The sequence below is a fragment of the Manacus vitellinus genome, unplaced genomic scaffold (genome assembly GCF_001715985.3).
Source record: "Manacus vitellinus isolate BGI_N305 unplaced genomic scaffold, ASM171598v3 scaffold_58_pilon, whole genome shotgun sequence".
Classification (NCBI taxonomy): domain Eukaryota; kingdom Metazoa; phylum Chordata; class Aves; order Passeriformes; family Pipridae; genus Manacus; species Manacus vitellinus.
In genome coordinates, this window is record NW_021940671.1 from 1258348 (window position 1) to 1269998 (window position 11651).

Consider the following 11651-nt stretch of genomic DNA (forward strand, 5'->3'; position numbering starts at 1 on the left):
TGCACTTAATAGCCCAAAATGACTGGCAAGAGAACACCAGGGCTGTGCCAACACCAGGGCTGTGGCGGAGGCCGTGTCAGGGAGAGGCTCTGGGTTTAAAAACCAGAGGGGGCTCCTCTGCCCCTACCACCAGAAAAGAGGGACCATCTCATCCAAGTGACAATATAATTTTGTTTATTTTCCTTTAGCACACTGCTGGTCAAACTGCCAGACAGTAGATTTCAGAACATTCCCTCAACCAAACATCCTGGGGAAATTAAAAAATAAAACTGCTACCGTGTACCAAAAATAAAATAGCCCACCCCCACACCCGTCTTTCCCCCCAAACTAGTCCCTGCAAAGCCGATGCAATCAGAAATAGATATCTGTGCTTTTCACCCAGGGGCCAAGCTCGCTGCAAAACAAACTAAAAAAATGTCACTGCAAGTTGTTAGAACACAAAGCAACGGACAGTAAAATAAAAAAATCCTCCTTAAAACCCCTTTGTACTGGTGACAGACACAGATGGGAATCTCTCCCCACACTGCTTTAGTCTTTACAGGTAACTCTCAGACCTGCAGCTTTACCTAGTTTGTGATGTGTCCTTAATGCCAAGGGTATGGGTTACTTCCACACATCCCCAGACAGGCACTATGGAGTGGTGGGACCATCTGCCAATGCTAAAAGTGCTGCACTGATGGGACCCAAACACCACTGTCACCTCTCACAGTCCTGGCTACTGCCTCCTGCCACGAGCACAAATCCTGCCTCTGCTCTCACAGGCTCCGGGGCTGCTTTACCAAAAGCTCTGAAGACACGAAGCCCCAGAGGAAACCACAAAAAATTCAAGCCCTCACTTGCCAGCAAGTTTCCAGCTGCTGTTTTGCTCCAGCACCCCAGCACAGGAACTGCCACGGTGTGACAGAACAGCCATGGCAGCACAGGAAAAACATATCCCCCTTACTTGTGACTGGGAACAACTCCAGGGCAGAGATCCTGCATTTCCTGGATTCACACTCTCCCAGTTAAAAACTGGTTCAAGCTGTACTTTGCCCCTCGCCTTCAAATCTCCATCACACGAACTCTTTAGCAGAGACCTTTGATGTTTGCAAAAGATTATTCACATGTTCTAATCAGCCAGCACTGTTTCTAGGAGGGAGGAAAGCATGTGTTTTGTTGAAATTTTTTTTTTATATATAAAGCACTTTTTGAGAAACAAACAAAAAAAAAATCAAAACCTATCAATAACCTGCAGTAGCATCCCATTGATCAGACTGGGGACAGCATCGTCACATCCCTCCCCCTCCCTCATCTTCCCCTCAATCTTCAAAAATAGTATTTAATATACAGCAATAAACTCTGAGCAAGCCAGAGTCCCGGAAGACATGGACCTGCTTTCACCTCTCCCATCCAGCCCAGCACCTTTCAATGCTACTTATACTCCTGGGACAAATCCTTTGGATCCAAGATGAGTGCACGTGCCCCAGACCTGCTGGGCAGCGTGAAGCAGAGGTGCAGCACGGGAGGCCCACTCGTGTGATCACGTTTCTGAGCCTTCCCAGCTCCAGCCTGGTGTGTTTGTGCCGTTTGAGAACACTTGGGTGAGCCTACTTGGGACCAGCCGGTGAGGACAGACTGGTGGAACCAGGCCGACGGTAAAATGGCATCCTTGAATTGTATTAGGCTTTGGCATTTGTTGGGGAGATGCAGAAGTGCCAGTAGGTAAATTAGCTCAGTGCTGGCCCAGCTCCCATTTCCCTTGGATTCTCAGCGGGGGTATTTCCCTCCTCACCATAAGTGCAAGAAGCAGACGGATCTCTCCCACATTTGAGCACCAAACAGAGCCTGAAACATTTGGTACTTTGCAGCTGTTCAGTATCTGTCTCACAACAAGGGCTGAACCTGCTCTGATGGTCCTCTCCCTCCTCCTGCTGTTTTCCATCAGCAACAGGCCTGCACAGCCCAGAGTTCCCATATCAAGACACTTCCCTGGCTGTTGCAATCCCATTTCAACTTAGGGAAGGCCAAGGGACAACACACAGGTCCCTGCTCCCTGTTCAGACCTGAACAGCACAGGGCAAGACCTCAGCAAGTAAATTTGGGGCGCGGGACCCCCCAAACATCCCTCTGCACCCAGAAGCTGTAAGCACCAGGACCCAGCCATGACTCACTCAGCTCTGAACTGCACAGACACACAGGCACCAGACTGTCTGGAAGTTCTCCATCCTGCCTTCAGGAGATTTCTGGGACCTGAAGGAGCTCTTCCAGTTCTCCCATCCCTTGTTAGGCTTTTCTTCCATTGATCTCAAGGGCTGGAAACAAAGATATTCGCTCACAGTTCTCTGCTTCAGCTGTGACCTCCAGAGGTGGCATCCAGGGACAGGGAGATAGTCCCCAGCTGATCTCAAGGGCAGGGAATGTCTGTCCCTTGGGGAAAAACAAAAAACTCAGAAGCTCCTTAAAAAAAAAAAGAAGCTCCTTCAAATAGACTTTTATTCAAAGCCTGAGACAAAGGCACCAAAAAGAGAAGGGAATTCATTTGGGTTTCTGCTCACTGCCACCTGGGACACTCAAAAGGGTCAGAGACGTTTAGTTACACACACAGAAGGGGAAAAGGGCCTGGCTTAAAGGAGGGGCTGATGGGGCAATTAAAATAGGCTTTGAAACCACCATGCTGAGACTGCATCCAGGCCCGAAACATGATCAAAGGTGTCATTTGTCCTTTATTAAGTGGAAGCTTTATTAAAATTGCCTTATCTGCCCCTTTCTACACAACATGAATCAAATCAGGTCTGTTCTGACCCAGCTCCTCACACTGCTGTGCTCCATGTGCCTGCTGCTGGTGGGAGGAATCAGCACAAACAGGCTTGTCTCTAACCTGCCTCACTTAAACAGTGTCTTGGATATTCCCTCAAACACCCATTCTGGAAAGCTACAGACAGCCCAAACTTTTTCTTTCCCTGCTCAGGACCCATTTATCTGGCTTGCAGATACTAGCCAGAGATGGCAAGGGGAGCCAGAGTACACCATTCCCAGCAAGGTGCTGACTGGTCACCCTCTACCACCCTCTGTGCTCCCACATGCTCTGTTTGAAGGCTCCTTCAAGGCAAACCTGTCAGGAGGGGATGGATCAACAAGGAAACTGCTCATAGCACCTTAACAGGGTCAGGAACCACCCAGACACCAGCTTTGTAGTGACAAAGATGCATAAAACCAGAGTCAAAACAACTAAATTGAAGCCATGAACTATTCCTCCTCCCTATTCTTATTCAAATCAGACAGATTCATTTAAACTGAGCAACTGGAACACAACATCACACTGCACAGCTCTGCCTTGGGGCAGCTGATGGCACCAAATGGATGCCCTGGCTGCCAGGAAAGGCTGGGATAAACTACCCTAGAAGACTTGTCTCCGACTTTTGCACATCTAAATGCACACCCCTTTTCCCATGCCAGGCAAGGTGCAGAGATTACTGGGTGAGCCACAAGAAGCCGAGTGATTCCTTGCCTCAAGGATGCTCAAATAAAATGCAACCTAAAAGGCCTGGAGGAGAGCAGCTCCTTACAGAGACGCCTGTTTTCAATCCCGGGTTCTTTGCTTAACAAATCAGCGCAGTTCATGCTTCTCAAAACTGATAAAGATCTAAATGTCTCTGTGCTCCAGTTAGAGCAATCCCAAAAACGCTGGAGAATCCCTGCAGGCGCTGTCACTGAACAAAACAGAGCTCATATTTTATGAGTTTTATAAGTATTAGGATTTTAACAGCAGCTAGAAGATGAAGCAGAACACTTCAAGCTTACCACCTTTTCATCCTAAGGTTTGTTCTTTAGAATTTGCTCTCCTTAAAGCTTGTCTTCCCCTTTAACTAGGGCAGGGACTCTTGCTTCTCCCAAACTGGCTGTTGCCATTTATGCAGTTGGAGAGAAGATAATTAAGATCCTGCTTGCTTTTCAGCTCACAGAGACAGAATTAGGGTCAGGCCTATAGCAGTGATGTGTGTGATCAGAAAAGGTTCAGTGGCACTGCTGCAGAGAGCAGCACTTTGTCACCTCCCCCAGCTCCCAGCCTGAAGCCCCTGAGCTGACAGCTCCTATCACAGCTTGAGGGTAAGGAGGGAGCGAAGGCTTCAGCTGCCTGGGCCCAGCAGAAGAGAAAAGGCTGCTCCTCCAGGTCCCTCTCCAGAAACAATGCAATTCTGTTGACCGTGCTCAGCTCAAAGAAAGGCTGAGCCACCACAGGGGATCAAACCCAGGAACAACTGCTGAGAAAACACAGGCCCAGAGAGGCAGAGCAGCACAGAGGTCACTGCTCAGTGCCACTGCTCGTGGAAAGACAGAACACTTCTGAGGACAATGGAGAGAGCGTGAGGTAAAGCGTTCTGTGAGCCCAGAGCTCAGAGCATTAAAGCTGACCCACAGGGACCCAATCCTGCCTGGGACAGAGCCTTCTCCAGCACAGAATATCTCCCTCCTGCCAGCCAGAAATGCTCAACATGTTGGAGGCCAAAACCATGGAAAGGCAGCTCCTCAGGGCCTGCAGCTCTGGATCAGCAGGAGCAGCAGCAGCTTTCACTCTGTTCAGCCTCTGTCAGGCAGGCACAGGCTCTGCATGTGGAAACAAAAGCCTCTTGCAGAAACATCCCTGGGGAAAGCAGGTGACCTTTTCTCCAGTGTTCTGCTCACTTTCAGATCTCTGGATGGCAACAAACCACCTTGCTCTCCAGGACTGAAATGTTGGACATCTGCCCCTTTGCTACGCTGCCTGAATATGCAAGAGGCCGAGCTCACTGTAAACACTGACCAGCTCCACTTCTCACTGCTGCAGGGAGGCCTGATCCCTACACAGGGAATGAGAGCTCACAGGGAGCATCCACCAGGTTGCTCCGCTCTGTCCTACAGCACAGGTTGTTCAGAGTCATGGAGAAGGGAGCTAACCCTCAGGAAGGTCAAGGAACAAGTCCTTGACCAGGTTCCTCTCTAGGTCACCTGATTCTCAGCTTCTTCCAAAGGAGAGGTCACTTGCTAGAAAGGGCAAAACAAGGAGCTGGGCTTGAAACAAAACCTTCGAAAATAAAAGGATATTAAAGGAAACAAAAGCCATAATCAATAATCAATACAGAAAACAAGTGCATCTGATCAGACGCCAACAACGTCAGCCTCTCGCAGGCTACAGCAGAATCCCTCTGCGATGGAACAGACACTGCAACTGCCAAACTAGGAAAGTCTCTCCCAACTGGTGCAGCAAATCAGGCCGGATAAATCCCTCTGCTCCTGGTGCAGCTCGCAGTCCTAGGAGGGGACCGTCTCCACGAAGGCTGGGTGGAGAGCTGGAGTCTTGGGATCTTCAGGCAGGCGAGTACCATACATCGTGCCGCACACATTCAGGGAGATGCCGAGCCAGGCTCTGTCCTCCATAGTCGTTTGACACCCAACAGCACCACAACACTTCCACGCTCCTGGACATGTACCCAGGCCTTGTTTTAAGAACTGCTTCCCTGATTAAGGAACCGTATTCCACCCAGTAAAGGCAGAGATCTCGCAGCACATTGCTATCCCTCAGTGTGGGAAGTGGCCCAGGACTGGTAGCATCAGCTTTCAACAGCCCAGAACACAGCCAGCCAGGACTCAGTTCATTCTCGGATGCCCCAGGGAGAATTGGAGCCTGCACATGGTGCAAAGGGGAAGGCGAGGGCCTTGCTGCTTGCTGGCAGGGGGAAGGTAAGCTCCCTCTTACCTGGACCTGCTATTCATTGCTATTCATTCCAAATGAATCATCTTTTTTTTCTTTTTTTTTTTCCTTAAATTATGAACAATATGGAGAAATTGAAAGCAACCGTGTTTGGTCCAACTCCTTCCCTCCCAGCCCCTGGGCTGATGCACTGTGGGGCTTGCTCTCACAACCGGCAGAGGCAGAAGAGGGTAGGAATGAAGACACCAAAGGCCACCAGTATAGGAAACATGAGGCTGCTGTTGTCCGAGGCATAGGGGTTTGGTGTGCGTGGGCCTGACTGAACCCGGTTCTTATTTGCCTGTTTTTTGACACTGGAGCCATCGTCATACTCATCTTCGTCATCGTCTTCCTCTTTTTTCTCCAGACCAGGGTGCGGCTGCAGCTTTGGGACATCTGTTGGACAAGACAAAAGGTTGCAATGACATAGGATGTGAATTGGGAGATCACTGGAGACACTCCCTTCCTTCCCCTCTCCCTGATCCAACATGAACACGGGCAAGAGGGCACCTGACACCACACTGAAACAACAACCAGAACACCCCAGAAGACAGGAACATCCTCCCTCACAGAGGATCACACCACTGTTTCTTTTCTCCATGAGGTAAGAGCATCCAAAAATCCAGTCTGCAAAAAAAACCTACATCCTTCCACCCCATCCAGGTGTCACACAGAGAAGTTAATGCACAGAGCACACAGTCAGATACTACAGCTGCTCAGGGAGATCTAAGCAAGAACAAGCACCTGCCGCCTGCAGGACCAGCAGATACAGGTGCAAACAGGAAATGGAAAACCCTTTCCATGAACAGTCCTACCCCACATCACTGTACCCCCCAACCCCACAGCTACCAGAGCAACACGGTCCTACTCCACTCAAATCCAGCCCTCTGAGCTTGGGGCCTGAACTGCAGGTCCCCCACACAGCAAAGTGCCACCTGGCCACAAGGTTCTCACCAAATCTTCAGCATCACTTGGAAATCTGACTAACAGTAAAGCAAAATGATGGTTTGGTGAGAGGGGTCCTAAACGCCCCCTGTTCAAGAGCCAGAGGGGCTTCCAGTCCAGCACACTTACAAAGAGTGTGATGGAAGTACAAGAACTTTTCTAGCACTCCCCACTGCTACCCAGAGGATCTGAGACCCAGTAAGAAAACACTGCCTTGTCCTCAAGCTGAGAAGGCAAAACGAAGCTCCAGGTAAGAAACACTTAACTACTAGCTAAAAGAACTCTGTAAATTACTTGTCTGCAGGGCTGCTGCTGACATCCAAGGCCAGAGGGAATGCATCTGTAGCTATAAGCTGAGACTGACCAGATGTGTTCTCTTTTCTCCCCCATATACAGGAAGTTCCAAAACAAACTGATTTTTCTCGTTCCAAAATGACAGAATTTGTGACTTGGAGGAGAACGAGGACATTACACACCTACTGCAACTGCAACTGCACTCTGTGGGAACTCACTGAGAGAGAAACAATTTTGGCAGATGTGGGTCAGCAAGAGCTATGATCTCATAGTCTGAGAAGCAACAGGCTGCTCTCCAAGGGGGAAGAGCCTTCTGGCTCAAAACCTGTGCTTACCTTCCACTGTTCCTTGCAGAATGTATAGGGCACAGATTTTCGGATTGTCATAGTAGCCCTAGAGAAAGCAAAGGCAGCAGTCAGTGCTGCAGTTCTGAGGCAAGGAATGGTCTCCCCACATCCCATCCCCTCTCCTCCAGCACAGAGCTGCACTGCACAGATGGGGAACAAGGAGAAAGGGAAGATCAGGGCTCTGCCCTGGAAAGCTTATTACCTTTACAAACTCAATGTGGAGCTTCCCCGTGAACGTGGAAACCTCCCCCTGGACACTCAGCTTCCCCTTTTTGATACTCATGGGAATGATCTCATCGTGAGCTGTGCTGTGTCCAACTCTGTCAAAAATGTCCAAGTCTTTCACCACCACGTGGCCATTCAAGCGAACATCAAATACCTTCAGGGTGCAAGAAACGACAGAGAGTCAGAACAGATTCAGGCACGTGACAGCTGAAATGGGAACAGAACAGGAAAGGTCTCTGCTTGTTATGCACCCAGGACCTGAAAGCATTGTAACATGCACTGCCCCACTCCCTTGGGAAGGATTCAAAGCCCAAAGCAGCCAGGTAGAGATACTGAAGCATTAACCTTGCTTTCAAATACCCTGGAACCTGCCTCCTCCTTTTAAAATCCCCCCTACATCTGCTGTTCTGAACTGAGGACAGAAGAATTTTATTCTGGTTTATTCATGCTTTTCTTTCACAACTTTCTTTCCACCTCCTGTCAGAGGACCTGCTCCTACCACCCCGGGGTGGCTGTGGCACACCACACCCTAGGGAGTGAAGCCATTTCTAACTAACAGCCTGCAGCAGAACAGAGAGGAGGAAACAAGCTGCTGAAGAACACAGGGTTTGAAGGAGGTAAAATGTTTAACTGCTAACCACATCTGTGAATTCATAGTGAAAGTCCTCCTCAGGGCTGCAATGACTCAAACTTCACTCAGCACCTGGGGAATCCCAGCAGAACCACATCAAGGAAGAGGAACCAAAGATGCCTCAGCCCTTCAGTCTAATCTGAAGCTGCTTTTTGCATCCGTTCTGTAAGCCAGCCCCACCAGTTCTGTTCCCTGAAATACCTCTCTGGCAGGAAGGCAGCACAGTGCTTAAGGAGATCAGCTCTAAAGAAGCTGATGGAGTCAAGGGAAAGACAGGCTATTACACAACCCACTCCTACCCCAATTTATCATAGGGCTTTGAGTTCTTTGTGCTTCTGTTTCCACCTCTGCACACAAGGTATTTCAAAAGTGGACAAGAGCAATAAAGAGGGTGAATTTAATTCTGTGTTTTCAGGATCAGACTGAACTAGTATCAAGTCTTATTTCATTTGTAAAAATTGTTTTGAGTAGGTTCCAGATCACCTCCCTGCTTCAATCTGTGCAATACTTCCTCCAACACAACTGTGCTGTCACGGCAGGAACAACTGTTCAGGAAAAACGTAAAAAACCTCTTCAAAACCAGCACAGCCTAAACAGGTCATAAAACTCTATTGCTAGTTATGTTTAGTTGGACGTGGTTTTTGAATGCTTTGAAATGCAGTTTCCCAGTCTGACTGTATAGCTGGAACGTGGGAGAGAGCTCTAAAGTTTCAGAGCCCGTGAGAGCTCTAGGATATAAGTTAACCACCAGTGCCTTACTTCACTCCTTCCTCCAGCATGCAAAGCAGCAGAGGCAACCTGAGAACACAGTCATAGCCAGGAACTCACATCAGAGACACACAGGAGCTGTTGCTTACCTTCTGTTGAGACTGTGCAAAATAGACCTCTGCAAACTTCAACACCAGCACATAGTCACCCTCCTCTTTGATGGGAACTTCATAGCCAAAGGTTTCCTCATTGTAGCGCTCGGTCTGGTACAGAATCTGGTCTTCTGCGTTGGACCGCAGGATTGGCAGCTTCATCCCGTAGTCAGAAGCTGGTTTTCAAGCACAAAAGAGTGAGAGGAGGGGTTAATTTCTGAGGCACATGCAAGAAACACTTTATATACTCTTACAGTGCTTAACTCCACAAGTGGCATTTGCATCCTTGTCAGACCCATCTCCCCTCCTTGCTCTGACCAGGTGGCGGCACTACTGGAGCAGAAGCAGAGGGAGCCAAAGCCCTGGAACCCCAGCCCGGTAGGAAAACAGCTCTGGACCTGCTGCAGTCCAGACAAAGTAAATTCACTTGCACCATTTCAGAAAGAAGAGCTTGTTTCACAAACGGTGCACAAAGCCGAAAGACTTGGCCGTTGGCTCTTGTTCCTAAGAGGAAAAACACCTAGAATATTTTTACGGTATTTTCAAATCTCAGAGTCTGAGTAGAAAACAAAAACAGCGGGCACAGGACTGACTTGACTCATTGATACAACAGATTTGAAGGTAACAGTTGATGGCATCAGGTTTTAGAGACTCATCCCCCTCAAGTGAAAGCCTAGGGGATGGCAGAAGTGTGAAAAGCATTAGGCATCTTACAACACCCTTTCTTCTCATCGCAGCCCTGCAATACTGTCAGCTTGAAGACAGGAAGAAGGAAGCAAGATACACAAGGGTTTCAAGAGCACCAACAGCTCCATCAGCTGCTGTTCTCACAGCCACCCAGTTGAAGTGGGCGCTGTCTGCAGCCATCTGAACAGCCCCCTGAGAAGGGCCCAAACAACATTCCTAAACAGGACAATAACTGACAAAATAAGAGAAATCATAAAATTTGCCTCTTCTCACTGATTGTTTCACCACGTCTCAAGCAGCCCCCAAAAGACTTTAACTCGACTTGGCATTTTATTGTGCCAGGGTTACTGTACAAATGCAAACTGATGCAATGCCTCCTGAGCTGCAAATCCAATGACTCCCCAGCGAAGCAGGGGCAGGAGGGAAGACTGTGGACACCATCTGCCCCCTGGCACTTGAGGCAGGAGAAGTTGATCCAGACGAAGTTCTCTGCTGACACTTACCACTTCCAAACCCATTTCCATGGGAACAGACACTGCATCAGCCAAGACAAAGCAAGAACTACTAACCCAGAGCACGTTGCCAAAGACGGAGCCAATGCAAACGAGTGAGAGGAAATTAATGCCAGTTCTTAGTCTCCTGTTTCACACAGAGCTGTTCAGGATCGTCTGCTTCTCTTTACCACCCGAACCTGGGCGCAAGGACTGAACACTCTAATCACCAGAAACACAGAGGGTGAAAAGTTTAACCTGTCCTCCCACACAGGTATTTCTGGCCAGCTACAGATTACAGTGACAGCGAACCAAGGACTCCACAGAAGTACGTTTCTATTAGAGGAAAGCCTGCACAGGAAGCAAGTCCTTTAATAGCCAAGAAGGTAACTGGAGAGGAAGACCTGTCACCTGCGTGTCAGAGCCCTGCTGACAGAGCTGTGGAGGCGAGTTGGGTTTTATTGCAGGCTGGGTGCTCACTGGGAGCAAGCAGTGCCCATCAAGCTGTAACACAACTATGCCTGGCACCTGCCTAATTCTGTAATTGCCATCAGCACATTCAGTCCTTCAGGGTACAGCGGCTGAACTGAGGCTTGACAAAAAAAGGTTTTAATTTGCCCAGAGGCAGGACAGCCCAGAATTACTATCCCTAGGTCATTTCCTCCCAGTCAGCCATATATTTCTGCTGAAGCCATTACATGCCTATCAACACAGAGGAACCCAGAGAAAACGAACAATGGTGCAATAAAAAGCCATTGAGGGAAATGCAGCTGAGAGCTCAAAGGGGTAAAGTCTTCACTGTGCCTGGCACCACTGGCTGAAGCAGAATTACTGCAATGGCCTGCTGTGCAGAGGAGACACCACAGGCTCTCCCCAAAGGAAGAACATGTCACAATGTGCTTGAGAAAGACCCTTTTTTCTCCTCAACTCAGAAATAAATTGTTCCAGTCCACAAGGACATTCAAGTGACACATGAGAGGCCTATGAAGGGAAGCTGACCTACAGCAGTCAAGGCACCTTGGGCAATTGGGGCGCCAGCTTCCATGGGTGCGAAAAACAAACCATATTAGAACTTAAATGTAACCTCCCCTGCATCCACTGTGCCCAAAAGGCTCTCCATTTGGGATAGCACTCATGCAGGGTAAGCAATGGCAGTGCCAGCTGCATAGCACAGGAAAGTCCTCACCATCCTACACGGAAACAGTGAAGGTTAGACTCAAAAGTCAACAGATAGCTCATCTTCTCCACACTCCACCTGGAAATGACTGCACAGCTAATTTTTTATACATCTGTGAATCAACTAAGTTTGGTGCACTAATTATCAGAAACATGCACGATTCATACAACTGGAGTGGTTTCAAAGGAAGTAAGAAAAGGTAACCCAAGTGCAGTATTAGTTCTGCATTCTGTTCTAACTAGTAGAGTGAAGATTTTACTGATCAGTAGCTAGAGCAGCTGATGATA

The 11651-nt window shown here is 48.6% G+C and overlaps 1 protein-coding gene across 1 annotated transcript in view; it reads right to left on the reverse strand.

Moving 5' to 3' along the window:
- Window positions 1-157: 157 nt before the first annotated feature.
- LOC103759378 (calcium-binding protein 1) overlaps window positions 158-11651 on the reverse strand; it is a 43788-nt gene continuing 32294 nt past the window's right edge. Inside the window, exons 6-9 of the mRNA XM_018081918.2 lie at window positions 9007-9185; window positions 7496-7672; window positions 7282-7339; window positions 158-6103 (exon numbers count right to left, since the gene is read on the reverse strand). Of these exons, the coding sequence (XP_017937407.1) occupies window positions 5874-6103; window positions 7282-7339; window positions 7496-7672; window positions 9007-9185 (644 nt within the window). The 3' untranslated portion in view covers window positions 158-5873. The remainder of the gene's footprint in view (window positions 6104-7281; window positions 7340-7495; window positions 7673-9006; window positions 9186-11651) is intronic.